Source organism: Nannospalax galili, unplaced genomic scaffold (genome assembly GCF_000622305.1).
Source record: "Nannospalax galili isolate Female #2095 unplaced genomic scaffold, S.galili_v1.0 scaffold375, whole genome shotgun sequence".
NCBI lineage: Eukaryota > Metazoa > Chordata > Mammalia > Rodentia > Spalacidae > Nannospalax > Nannospalax galili.
The window spans coordinates 808040-822033 of NW_008337054.1; the positions used below are offsets into that span (position 1 = coordinate 808040).

The following is a 13994-nucleotide window of genomic DNA, read 5'->3' on the forward strand; positions in this document are numbered from 1 at the left end:
AGATAAACTGTAGTACTGTCTAGTCAACTTATTTTGGAATAAATATAGGTATTCCAAACTTCGCTTTTTTTTTTTTTAAAGGTTAAAATGGGCCTGTTGGGGGATCTGAAAAATACTTCAAAATCTGACAAATACTTCAAGGTTCTATGACAGAAATGACATAGAAAAAGAAGGAATCAAATATATCAAACTTCAGTGTAAAGGGTAAGTTGTAAATTATGTATTATGTTGAAATTATGAAATTATGTTGAAACCTTTCATTGACATTTATAATCTCTTCCTCAAAATCCTTTTTTTAAAATTAAAAAAAAAAATTTTATTTCATGCTCTTAGGCATGGTGAGTGCCCCACGACTGAGAACACGGAGACTTTCATTCGCCTGTGTGAGCGCTTCAATGAAAGAAGCCCGCCTGAACTCATAGGTGTGTTTGGCTTTACCACTGTCCAGTGTTTTACATTCAGTTGCTTTTCTCTTGTTTGCAAGTGAGTTGATAGGGGAGCTCTTTTTTTCTTTTTCATTTTCATGTCTTTTGAAACAGGATCTTACCATGTATCTCAGGCTGACCTTAAATTTCACAGTCTTCAGTATTGGGATTATAGGTCTGGCTACCGTGACCACCTTTTCTCTTTAAAATAATCACTAAGTAGTGTTTATTAAAAGTAGGAAAAGCTGGGCATGGTAGTCTCGGGGAGGCAGAGGCAGGAAGATTGAGAGTTCAAGGCATCTTCCACCTCCACTACATAATGACTTTGAGACCAGTCTGAGCTAATGAGTCTCTCAAAAACAGACAAACTAAAAAATTTAAAAGCTCTTGGGATTTGAAAGTGAAGGACTGCTTTTTTATAATTCTTTAATTGATTTATAATTTCAGAGAGGAATTTTCATCAGCCTCATACACACATTCTTGTAGATGCATACCTTATTAACAATATTAAACATTTGTGGTGTAGCGAACATTTTACTCGTGTGTGTTGGGGGGGGGTGGGAGGGGGTGTGTGTGGGTGTGAGGGTGTAGCTGTGTGTGGTGCTGGCGATGGAATCCAAGCCTTCCTTTAGGAAGAACTGTAATTTAACAGTCTCTATTTGAAACCCTTTGAGCTGATGTTTCTGAAATTAGTAGCATATATTAGCTCCCTTGGGACAGTACCCTTATGTTAAAGAAATTCTCAAATATACAGAAGTAAAATGAAAACCTATGCACTCATTGTCCATTGTAAGCAATTACTTTTTTGCTGTTTTCATCTTGCCCCTCATTTTTTTAGTATTTAATTTTATATATATTTTAATCAATTGATTGGTTGATGTATGTGTGTGTGGTATATGTGCATGTTTGTGTGGGTGTTTGCAGGTGCCTGTGCACATGTGTGTACCTGCATGTGGCTAGAAGTAGTTCTATACCTAGTTCTGCATCTGCCTTTTCCATTGATTTTAGGCTCTTAACATTTCATGAAGGCTTGCAAAATGGCAATTAAAATTTTTTTCTCCTATTTTTTTCATATTCTAGCTGGAGTTCTTTGGTAAAGAACTATTCCTTTTCTACAAATGGTTATCCTGAAGTGCAATTTGTGTTAGAGAAGTATTTGTTTCTTTTCTTTTATTTTTTTCTTTTAAAAAATATCTATTTATTCTTTACCAATTTCAGACATACCCACCCCTCATTCCCTCTGCCACTGCCAGGGGTACCTCCCTAATACTTCCTACTTCCACCTTCCTATCCAGTCCCCCTTTTTTGGTAGCCCTTTGAGTCTAATTAGGGCTGCCTGCTGGACTGCTCTGATCTTGTTGGCTTTACCTTGTGCAGGTAGTTACAGCTGCTGTGAGTTCATGAGAGCCTCCATCCTCCAGCTCTTACATTCTTTTTGTCCCTTCTTCCTCCATCTTCCCTGAGCTTTGTGGGGGCAGGGCACTCTTTTATTTCTTGATTTTTAGGTGGATGGTATTTTATCAGTCTTGACTGGTGTTTGATTAATTTTGTCCATGAAAGTATCCATGAACTCTCAAATTTTTATTTTGATGTATTTAAATCAGTTACAATTAGTATATATTCTGACATCCAGATTGCTGTTCTTGGAGGGAGCCCCTTCAAGTTTGTTTTGGTATTCTTTTGATATTTATCAGTCTTGATGGCTGGTTCTTAGTTTTCTAACAAAAGTTGTTTTTTAGTGTGATGTGGTGATACACCCCTTATAATCACAGTAGAAGTAGAAGCAGGAGGATCAGGAGTTCAAACCCTGCCTCAGCTGCATAGTGAGGTGGAAGTAGCCTGGCCTGTGTGCATGAGACCTTGTCTAAAAAAAATAAAAAATAAGTTTTTTTCTAGATTTGGAATCAGTTATATCATCAGAAAGATTGGTTGCTTTTAGTGGAAAATAGTATTTAATTATAATCTGGGTGTTATGATCTTATTATAAAGCACATTAACATTTCTATAGTTACACATGAATATTAATTTGCAGTAAGTGAAAAAATAGAATATAATTAATGTCACATGAGTTCAGCTCAGGTTTTCTCCCTCAATGACTTTTCCAGAATTTTTCTTTTTTGTACCTGCTAGTGCTGGGGCAGCTTGCATCAAGAACTGGATTAATTAATTAATATTGCTTTTTTTGTGTATTTCACACAGAACATCCCAAACAATCTCAATCATCTTTATACCCCTATTCCAAATGGCACCCTCCCATAACCCCTTCCTCCCCACTGGAGCCCAAATACTCTGTCATCCCTGTTACTGCCCACTGTGTTATCAATGCCCCCAGCCATTCCCCAGTGCAAGACCATCCACTGAGTCTAGTTAGCCTATATAGAGTCCCTTGTTTTAGGAAGATCAGCTCTACTTCATTTAGCAGCAATCAGATGCCAACATTCCTTTAGATAAGATTGGGGTTGGTCTGCTGTTCATTTTCCCAGTTCTATGCTGGGTTACTGTCTACCTGAGTTTGCATGGGATTTGTGTATGCTGACACCTGTGCCATAGAATCATATGAGCAGGTTCCCAGGAGCTGTAGGACTCTGTTTCCATATGGTCAGGCCCACTCTCCCTGTCTCTTACAATCTCTTTGCTCCCTCTTCTGCGATGGTCCCTGAGCCTTGGATGGATGAAGTTTAGAAAAGGGGTCCTGCCCAAGGACCATTATTTAGCAGACTCTTGATCTCTACACTTTGGCCATTTGTGACCTCCTGTGTCCTGGTCCCCCCAAGATTTTTTTTTTTTAAACTTACAAATAAGAGATTGTAGGGATAGTGTGCATTTGTTTGCATGTTCAAACATAAACTATTTTGAATGTGAATTTGGCAGACTGGAAAAATAAATGAGTTATGTTAGCAAAGACACATCTGATGTTTTGGTGAATGGCAGCCTGTAACAGATACATGGCTTAGCTAGTATTTCTAATTGTTGTAGGCGTTTCTAGTCATACATAACATATTTGTGAGTATTTGTTTTCATGAATAGCCAGTGCTCATTTGGTTAAAAAACATTTCCTTAGGGATTTGGGAATATAGACCAGTCAGTAAAGTACTTGCTATGCAAGCTTGAGTTTGATCCCTAGAACACACATAAAAACCAGGCATGGTGGTGTGCCCTTGTAATCCCAGTGCTGAGGAGTCAGAGACAGGTGGATCCCTAGACCTTGCTGGCCAGCCAGCCTAGCCTAATTGGTAAGCTCTAGGCCTTGAGAGACCTTGTCTTAAAAAACAAGGTGGAGAACATTAAGGAAGATACCCAAAGTTGGTTTGTGTCCTCCTCATGCACATATACAATACCATTCACATGTGTACCGTTGATCATAATGAGGACTGGAGAACTGGATCCAAGGTTTGTAGATTAGAGGGGTGTGTGTGTGTGTGTGTGTGTGTGTGTGTGTGTGTGTGTGTGTGTGTTGTGTGTGTCTTAAGTGTATGTCCCCTTTTGAGTTGTGTGTTTAAAACTTTCCTTATTTAAAATTAAAATTCTTGGACAAAATTTTAAGATTAGTTTTTATTTTATAAATTATTTGTATGTGTAGGGTGGTTGTGTGCAGGTGCCCTCAGAGATCAGGAGTATCAGATTCCCTGTAGCTGATATTATAGGTAATTGTGAACTGCCCCCTGTTGGTACTGGGGACCAAACTCGGATCCTTTGCAAGAGCAGCAAGTACATAACCACAGCCATTACATTAGCCTTAAATTCTTGGAAAATTTTAATGAGGAATTTTAGAAAGTAGAGAGTTTTAAACCAATAAACCAATATATCATATTCAGCTTCTATTCAATGCTGTAACTTAGATTCTAAGCACCTTAAGTTGACAAATATTAAGTTTTAAGCATTATTTCCGGTTTTAGAGATGTACAAATATGTGGTATAATTTTTATAAAATAACCGAATTTTTTTGACAGCAAGTTGGGATTTTAAAACAAAATGTGACCTCTGAAGTGATTAATTAAAATTTAATCCAAAGCTACTTTATTTTCTAGGTGTTCATTGCACCCATGGTTTCAATCGTACTGGTTTCCTCATATGTGCCTTTTTGGTGGAGAAAATGGATTGGAGGTATAGTCTTTTTTAATGGTGAAGTTGTATGCAACAATTGATGGAAATTTTACTGATATTTTAGAGGTAGCATTTTATGTTGACAAGGTTTTTGAACTCACGATTAAGATAGGTTATCAAGCCGGGTATGGTGGTGCATGCCTTTAATCCCAGAGGCAGTCAGTCTCTATAAGGTTGAGGACAGCCTGGTCTACATAGAGAGTTCAGGCCAACTGGAGCTACAGAAAAACTCTGACTCAAAAAAACAAAATAAAACAAACAACAATAAAAAATAAGTTATCATGTTTTTATTGAATAATAGTGTTATTTGTGAGTTATATTTTTAGATTCTGATATTAGAACCTTAGTTATATTGGTGACTGGGTTTTCTCATTGACTGCTCTAGATTCATCATTCCTGTTTCTGAAGGCTTTTATATAATAGGTTCTTTTCTGAAGACAAACAAGGCACTTATTTGTTTTGTATTTTACACACCCTCTGGTGATTGTCTGCTGGATGGACTTTTCAACTCTGCTCTGGCCTTTTAAGAATGTTTTACATAGTAACATCAGGCTCCTGTGCCAAACTCAGACAATATTTACCTCTCTTTCAAGATGTGTCCTCTTGGTGCCTGGGTCTGTGGATAGTTTCTAAAAAAAACAAAAACAAAACAGAAAAAACAAAAAAGACCAATATGCTTTTATTTTTGTTCACTTTGCTATTCACAGTTTTTTGACTTCTGCTTTTCTTATAGAGTCACATTTTCTTTAATATGCACTTGTAGCAATGTGCTTTTAGACCTCAGGAATTATGGTATGCCATATATTAACTGTCAAGCTGGGCGTGGTGGCGCACACCTGTAGTTCCAGCACTTGGGAGGCAGAGGCAGGCAGATCTCTGTGGGTTCAAGGCCAGCCTGGTCTACATAGTGAGTTCCAGGACAGCTGGGGCTACAGGGAGACCTTACTTCAAAAAGACAAAAAAACAAAAAGCAAAAAACTGTCATAGAACGAATTTGTCATTGATTGAAAGCCTTGAAGGTGAAGAAAGGCTATAGTTTGTCCATTTTATAAACCTGTTATATGTTGTGTGGTACCTTGCGTATGGGTGAAATCTTGCTAAGTGTACATAAATGGAGACTAGTGAGGAAGTTGCATTGTTTATTTTCCATAGTATTGAAGCAGCAGTTGCTACTTTTGCCCAAGCCAGACCACCAGGAATCTATAAGGGTGATTATTTGAAGGAACTTTTTCGTCGGTATGGTGATATAGAGGAAGCACCACCACCACCTCTGTTGCCTGAGTGGTGTTATGAGGATGATGATGAAGAAGATGAGGATGAAGATGGAAAGAAGGAATCAGAACCAGGGTCAAGTACTTCCTTTGGCAAAAGGAGAAAAGAACGATTAAAACTGGTAATGTCTAAAAATACTGTCATGTTCTCTTTTAAAAAATATTTTTTATAGCTGGGTGTGGTGGTGGCACATGCCTTTAGTCCCAGAACTTAGAAGACAGGGGCAGGCAGATTTCTGTGAGACTGAGGCTAGTCTGGTGTACATAGTGAGTTCTAGGCCAGCTGGGGCTACAGGGAGACCTTGTCTCAAAAAAAGAAACAAAAATAATTTTTATTATGTTTATTTATTTATTCTGTGTGAGTGTGTGTGCCACAGCACACATGAAGAAGTCAGAGTACAGCTTGTTGGAATCAGCTCTCACTACCATGTGGGTCCAAGGAACTGAACTCAGGTTGTTAAATTTGGCTGTAAATGCCCTTATTTGCTGAGCCATTTCACCAGCTACCCAGATACTATAATACTCTTTACAGTCTTATATAAACTTACTGTGGTGAATTGGGGTTTAGGAAAATGAGATATTGCCTTTCTTTTAAAAATATTTATTTATTTTTTGTACATGAGTATATTGCCTGCATGTATGTATGTGTTATGCATTGCCTGCAGAAGTCAGAAGAGGATATCAGATCCCCTGGAATTGGAGTTTAGGGATGGTTGTTAGCCACCATATGGGATACTGGGAACTGTACCCAAGTCTTCTCTAAGAGCAACCAGTGTTCTTAACCACTGAGCCGTCTCTCCAGCCTCTTTTTCTCTCCTCCCTCCCCCCTTTCCCCTTCCTTCCTCCCACTTCTCCCTCCCTCCCTCCTCCCCTTTTCCCTCCCCCCTCCATTCCTACACAACATGGGCAAACTTTTCTTATCTTTGGCTCCCCTCCCTCCCCTCCTCCCTCCCTCCTTTCCCCTTCCTTCCTCCCTCCCCGCCCTTCTTCCTTCCTTCCTGCCCTTCCTTCTTGCCCTTCTTTCTTTCTCCAGAGCTCATTAGGAAGCCCTGACTGGTCTTAAACTTTCAATCCTCCTGTCTCAACCTTCTGAGTGTGGAGATTATAGCCATGCACCATCATGTCTGGATTTTAAAGATTAGCCAGGAGGGTCTTAAAAATTGTTTTAAAAATTATATATTTGAAAGGCGGGTGTGGTGATGCACACCTTTGATCCTAGTACTCAGGGCAGGGAGGCAGAGGCAGAGGCAGGCAGATCTTTGTGAGATCAAGGCCAGCCTGGTCTACATAATGCTTCCAGACCAGCTGTTTATTTATTGCTTATTTGTTAGAGGGAGAAAGCATGCCATGGCTCAAGTGTGAATATCAGAGGACAGCTTGTGGGAGTTATTTCTCTCCTCTACCATGTGGGTTCTGGGGATTAAATTTAGGTCATCAAATCTGACAGCAAACACCTTTGCTTGCTGAGCCATCTTGTTATTCTAGCAGTTTGTCTTTTTTTTTTTTTTTTGGTCTTTGGTCTTTTTGAGCTAGGGTCTCCTGCTAGCTCCTGCTGTCCTGGAACTCAACTATGTAGACCATGCTTGCCTTGAACTCACAGAGATCTGCCTGCTTTTGCCTCCCAGTGCTGGGATTAAAGGCATGTACCACCACACCTGGAGCAGTCTGTCATTTTAAGAGAAAAGTTGTAGCTAGAAAATTAATCCTGTTTTCGTTTCTTATGTAAACTGAAGAGCTGTTAGATAATAGATTGAGACTAGTTAATAAATTGCTAAATACATTTAGTACTAATAAATTTAGTAAATTACCTAATGACCAGTGAGAATTTATAGTGATGCTTTTACAAAATGGTCACAGAGTTTATGTAGCTTTCATGTGACATGAAGTCTTCTCCCCTGCCATGGGTGTTATTTTCATCTTTCTATAATGCAGGACTGAGAAGACTTTACTTTTTTCTCTAGGACTCTTTTATTAATCTTACAGAAATAAAAAATTTGTGAAAAATACTAGGAGTTAGGCTAGAGATGCAACTCAGTTGGTATAGTACCTACCTAGTATGCATGAAACCCAGGGCTCAATCCCTAGTACTGTGGGACATGGTGGTGCATACCTATAATACAGCATTCAGGAACATCAGAAAGAAGTTCAGGGCTATGCTGGGTTACATAGTGAGTTGGAGCAAGCCTGGGATATATGAGACCCTGTGTTTAAAAAAAAAAAGATGGGTCTGGAGAGATGGCTCAGCAGTTAAGAGCACTGGCTACTCTTGCAGAAGACCGGGGTTCAGTTTCCAGTACCCTCATGGCGGCTAAAACTATCTGTAACTCCAGGTCCAGGGGATCCAATGCCCTCTTCTGACCTTGGAGGGCATTGCTCGACATGGGTGTACTTAACATACAGGCAATACACTCATACACATAAAATAAAAATAATAAATTACAAAAAATAAAAAAAAGAGTTGTCACCTTTTCTTAGGGGATAAGAGACTAGTACTGTTATATTTAGATATATTTGGTATAGACCAAAGAGCCTTTACCTACTGAGCCATCTCACCAGCTTTGCATGACCTTTTATGGTACTAGTTTTGTAAGGGAGTTGAAATACTTGGAGTTGAAATACTTTCTCTCTCTCTCTCTCTCTCTCTCTCTCTCTCTCTCTCTCTCTCCCCCCGCCCCCGTCCGTCTTTTGTATATAACTCAAGCTAGTCTAGACTGTCCTGGAACTGGAAATCCTCTAGATTTTGCCTCTTGAGTGTTTCAGTTACAGTCATGTCCCATCATGCCTAGATTTTCAGATATACCAAGCAACATTAATCTTGAGCATTTATGCTTAATACAGTTTGAATATAGTATTTGAGTATTTTATTTTAAAACACTAATTTCACAATAAGATTCACAGGTTGGAAAGGACCTTAAAAATTACATCTCTTGGAGCTGGAAAGATGGTTCCGTGGTTATGGTTAAGGGCACTTACTGCCAGAGGACCTGAGTTCAGTTCCTAGCAGCCATATGGTTGGTAAACACCCATCCTTAACTCTAGTTCTAGGGTGATCTGATGCCCTCATCTGGTCTCTGTGGGTACCAGGCATACATGTGGTACAGTTACACACCTGCTGGCAAAATCCTCATATACATGAAATAACAGTAAAAAATATTACATCTCTTTTGTATTATCAAGGGTTTGGGGATGTAGCTTAGTGGTAATGTGCTTGCCTAGCATGGGTAAGTCTCTTCGGTGTTTTTCTTTTCTTTTTGAAAGCACAATTGGCATTTTATTAAATATATATGTGTGTATATATATATACACACATACATACATATAAATATTTTAGTTATTCTTTTATGTGTATGAATGTTTTGCCTACATGTGTATAAGTGCACCTGTGTGTGCAAAGCCTGTGGAGGCCAGAAGAGGGCGTTGGATCCAGTAATTCTGGAACAGGAATTATGAACAGTTGTTAGCTGCCATGTGAGTGTTAGGATTCAAACCAGGTCCTCTGCAAGAGTAGCCAGTGCTCTTAACTGCTGAGCCATCTTTCCAGCCCCTATTAAGGATATTTTAATATAGACTTTAAGCACAAGGGTTAAGAGAGAGACACTCAGGCATTTACAAGTTAATAGTTATATAAAGATATTAATATCACTTGTGTTTTCTCAGTAATTAAATGTTATAAGTCTTAGAGTTTTCCTTTCGGAATACTTTTTTCTTTTAATATTTAATGGTAGAAATGACCTTATTTTATTTTTTGTTTTCTTGAGACAGGGTCTCAATATATAGCTTTAGCTGATATTGTAGCCCAGGCTGACCTTGAATGTCCTGCTTCAACCTTTGTAGTGCTGGGAGGACAGGCATCACTACACCTGACACTGCAAACAGCTTTAAAACAGCATATTCATTTGCAGGGTAGGGTAATGGTATAATAGAAAAAACAGTGGTACTCTTTGATTCTTCAGTCATGGAACCGGAAACCCCAAATTATGGTTCTTTTAATACAGTCAGAGTAGAAGATTTATTGTATAACTATATACATTGATTCAGGGTTAGAGGTAGAATGTAGAAGCTCTGTCTGTTGGAGAGAATTATGACTCTTACAGACTTGTGATACATATGGATTAAACGTGAAGTATCCTTCCTTTCCTCAAGTGGCTTGCCAAGTCTTTGCCTGAAAGTTGAACTTTGCAGCTTGTAGATAGTAGTTTTTATTCTTTAATGACATTAACAATTAGAGTAGTTGCATATTTTTCTTATATTGTTGCCAGCTCTCTGATGTGTCTGAAACTAGTGTAGCATAAATCTAGACTAATCTTTTAGCTTACAATTTCTGGAGTGTTCTTTATATATGCCATATATAATTTTTCCTTTTCTTCTCTGATATTTTAACAAAATGCTTGCTATTAAATAAAATAAGATTTCTTAATTCTAAGTTGAAGAATATAGATTAAAGCTGGGTGTCAGGCCAGGCATGGTGGTTTACACCTTTAATCCCAGCACTCAGGAGGCCGAGGTAGGTGGATGCTTGTGAGTTCCAGGCCAGCCTCGTCTACATGACAAGTTCCAGGCCGGTCAGCCTGATATATATAGAGTTCCAGGTTAGCCCATGCTAGAGTGAGACCCCTCCTTAAAAAACCAAAACCACCAGCAACAAACCCCCCACAAAAACCAACCAACAAGCAAAAAAGGAATTAAGAGCTGAATGTGGTGGTTTACATCTTCTATAATCCCAGAACCCTGGAGGCTCAGGTAAGAGAATCCCTGAGATTTGGAGGAGAGACTGAGCTATAGAATGAGACCCAGTCTTCCCTCCAGCCCTCCATGAATTTAAATAAAAATTCAGTGATGAGTCATACTTAGGTATTTGTTGCTAAGTCCAGTGACTGTAGCTTGTATACTTTGCTTACTGTTATATCCTTATTCTAGTTTAAGAATATATTTTGGAAACATCTCCTTAAAATTCTTACTCTACCAATGATGCTCTGTAGCTTCCCGCTGACATAGGCCTAAGTCCAAATTTTGTTACTTTTTTTAATAGAGTGGAGTTGGAGATTTTATTAGACTTTTTATATAGGCTTAAGCATGAGGGTTAGGAAAAAAAAAGAGGCACTCAGAAGAAAGTTAGACATACTTGTGTAGATATAGGCTCCTCAAGGGAGAGTTGCTATTATTTACTTCTAAGTAAATTAAAAAAAAAAATCTATGCTTCATTTGCTCATTTTTGAAGTAATGTAACATGGTCTTTTGTTGGCACCTTTTCAGGATTCCAAGGTTGAGTGATTGTAAAATGCTCTGTTTGGTGCTCCAAAATGTAGATAAGTTGCTTAATTACTGACAATTGCCTATTGAAATTGCTTTGAAAACATGATGTAGACCCTGGGCTATGTGTGTAATTTTACAGTGTTGGCATAAGGAACCAGTACTATAAGTCCTGGGGGTTTTTATAGATGTTCCTGCAGTAGACCTTTTATCCTTTTTTTTTTTTTTTTTGATACAGAATCTTGCTGTATAGCTTAGGACAGCCTCAGACTTGGCATTCTGCTGCCTGAGCCACCTGAATGGTTGACTTTCAGTGTATACCACTACGGCTCTGCAGCTGGGTGGAATGTACCATTTCTAGTTCATATATTAATATTGGTAGGTTTGTGAAAATAAACTAATTTATTCTTCTTTGTAAATACATTTGACCTCTAATGAAATATTTTTTCTTTTCCTTTTTTGTTTTTAAAGGGTGCTATTTTCTTGGAAGGTATAACTGTTAAAGGTGTAACTCAAGTAACAACTCAACCAAAGTTAGGAGAGGTACAGCAAAAGTGTCATCAGTTCTGTGGCTGGGAAGGGTAAGGAATATTTTTAAGTTTTAAAACTTATTCTTACTATGTGACACTTAAAAATTAATAACAGACTTTAATTTAGCTTTTTTGCTTCTTGTTTTTGTTTTTTGTTTTTTGGTCTTTTTGAGATAGGGTCTCCCTGTAGCCTGAGCTGTCCTAGAACTCACTATGTAGACCAGGCTGGCCTTGAACTCACAGAGATCCTCCTGCCTCTGCCTCCCAAGTGCTGGGACTACAGGCGTGCGCCACCATGCCCGGCTAGCTTTTTGCTTCTTAAAGTTACTATGTTTACATAGAGTCCTTAAAAAGATGTCAGCGTTTTTTTTTTTAAAGGTAATCTATAATAATTTGAGTCAAACCAGATGACTCATGTCCTCTTTAAGAACAGAGAATTACTGTGGAGTTTTGCTTTTATGTCTTTGTTTCTGCTGCTGATGGTTAATGTTTGGGCTGATCTTACTAGTTCATTTGGGGAAAACTGGTGAAACTTGAATATGACCATTTTTAGTTTTTTTATAACCTGAAATTCTGGAGAAGTCAGCTTTAAATATATTCTGCTAATATTCCTTGACAAATTTATCAGACATTTCATGGGAGAGAGTTAGTTCATTGAGCTTGTCTATTACTTTCAGGTCTTTTTCTATGGCAGAAAATTATAATGCAGATTGAACATGAGGAAACAGGATTCTTCATGCAAAAGTTTCTGATTATAGGGCCAGCGAGGTGACTCAGTGGGTAAAAGCTCAGTGGGTAAAAGTGAATTGACAACCTGAGGTCAATTCTTGGAACCCACAGTGGAAAGAGAGAACAGATTCCTGCAAGTTGTCCTCTGGCCTCTGCACACGGGCCTGCGTTCACACTCATACATGTGCATACACATGCACATGCGTGTACACATACACATGCATACACCATACACTTACACTAAAAATGTTTCTGATACAAAGAACATTTATTACTGGAATATATAGGCTTGATAAATTGGTTAGACATAACTTTAATTATAAAAGATGAAGATAATGAAGATGTTATTTTATTTAATGAATTTTTTATTTTATGTGTATGAGTGTTATGCCTACATGTAGGTAGGTGCACCTGTATTATGCAGTGCCCACAGAAGTCAGAAGAGGGTGTGAGATCCCCTGGAACTGGAGTTACAGATGTTGTTAGCCTCCATGTGGGTGCTCTGACCAAACCTGGTCCTTTGGAAGCAGCCAGTGGTCTTTACCACTGAGCCATCTCTCCAACCCCAAGAAATACTATTTTAATCATGGCCTACATTTTTCTTGTTTTGTCATTTTGGGTATCTTGGAGTAAAAATTTGCCACCTCTGAAGAGTTATATTAACTTGGCATGTCATGACAGAAAAATGTGGGGTCTAGTAATAGTGTAAGATATTTAAACTTTTTCCTAAAGTAACACTTATAGACATCCTTGCTTTACTACTTAGATCATACATGCTAATTTTTGTGTGTTTGTGTGTGTGGGCAGAGGCTCAGCCCACACATGCATTTGTGGGAAGCCAGAGGTTTGATGTGAAGTGTCTTCTTCTATTGCTCTTCACTTTATTTGGGACAGAGTCTCTTATTGAACTTGGAGCTCATTGATTGGCTCAACTGGCTGGCCAGCAAGTTCCCAGGATTCTGTTTCTGCCTCCCCAGCACTGGGGGTATAGGCATCTGCTGCAGGGCTTGACATTTTACATGGTTGCTGGGAATTCCAACTCAGGTCTTTATGCTTGCACAGCAAGCATTTTAGCCACTGAGCTACCTCCTCAGCTGTGAATAATAATATTTTAAAATCAACTCAATATTTACATTATAGCAGTAGCAGTTTAGAACCTTGTAAACTTATATTCTAAAATGTCAAGACAATGACAATTGTTTTTTAGCATTTTTGTGAAAGTTGATGCTATTCCAGTTGAAATTAATCTTGTGATAGGAAGAACATTGTAATTAACATGTGACTCATCTGAGATTACTTTAAGATATGGATTGCTTTATAGATTGTAGCCATGATAATAATAATGTTCTCTTTTAAGGTCTGGGTTTCCTGGAGCACAGCCAGTTTCCATGGACAAGCAAAATATTAAACTTTTAGAGCAGAAGCCATATAAAGTAAGCTGGAAAGCAGATGGTACTCGGTAAGTTAGAAGAATACAGATATCCTTAAGCTTGAAGAATATTATGTTGTTAGGGAAAGTTTGCCCTCTTGGGGTGTGAATTTCTGAATTGGATAGCAAGATAAGCATGTTTCAAAAATTATATAGCTTTTGTTTCATTGGTATTGTAAGCTATATAATACAGTTTTATCCCATTCTGCTAAATTTTGGTTTCAGAATTCTGTTAGTTTTACATAAATATATATGA

General features: G+C 38.3%; 1 protein-coding gene across 1 annotated transcript in view; it reads left to right on the forward strand.

Moving 5' to 3' along the window:
* The window catches only part of Rngtt (RNA guanylyltransferase and 5'-phosphatase), a 281017-nt gene that overhangs the window by 14875 nt on the left and 252148 nt on the right, over positions 1-13994 (forward strand). The window contains 7 exon segments of the mRNA XM_008831840.3: positions 82-105; positions 107-204; positions 334-422; positions 4454-4529; positions 5682-5922; positions 11522-11631; positions 13667-13768. Coding sequence (XP_008830062.1) covers positions 82-105; positions 107-204; positions 334-422; positions 4454-4529; positions 5682-5922; positions 11522-11631; positions 13667-13768 — 740 coding nt within the window.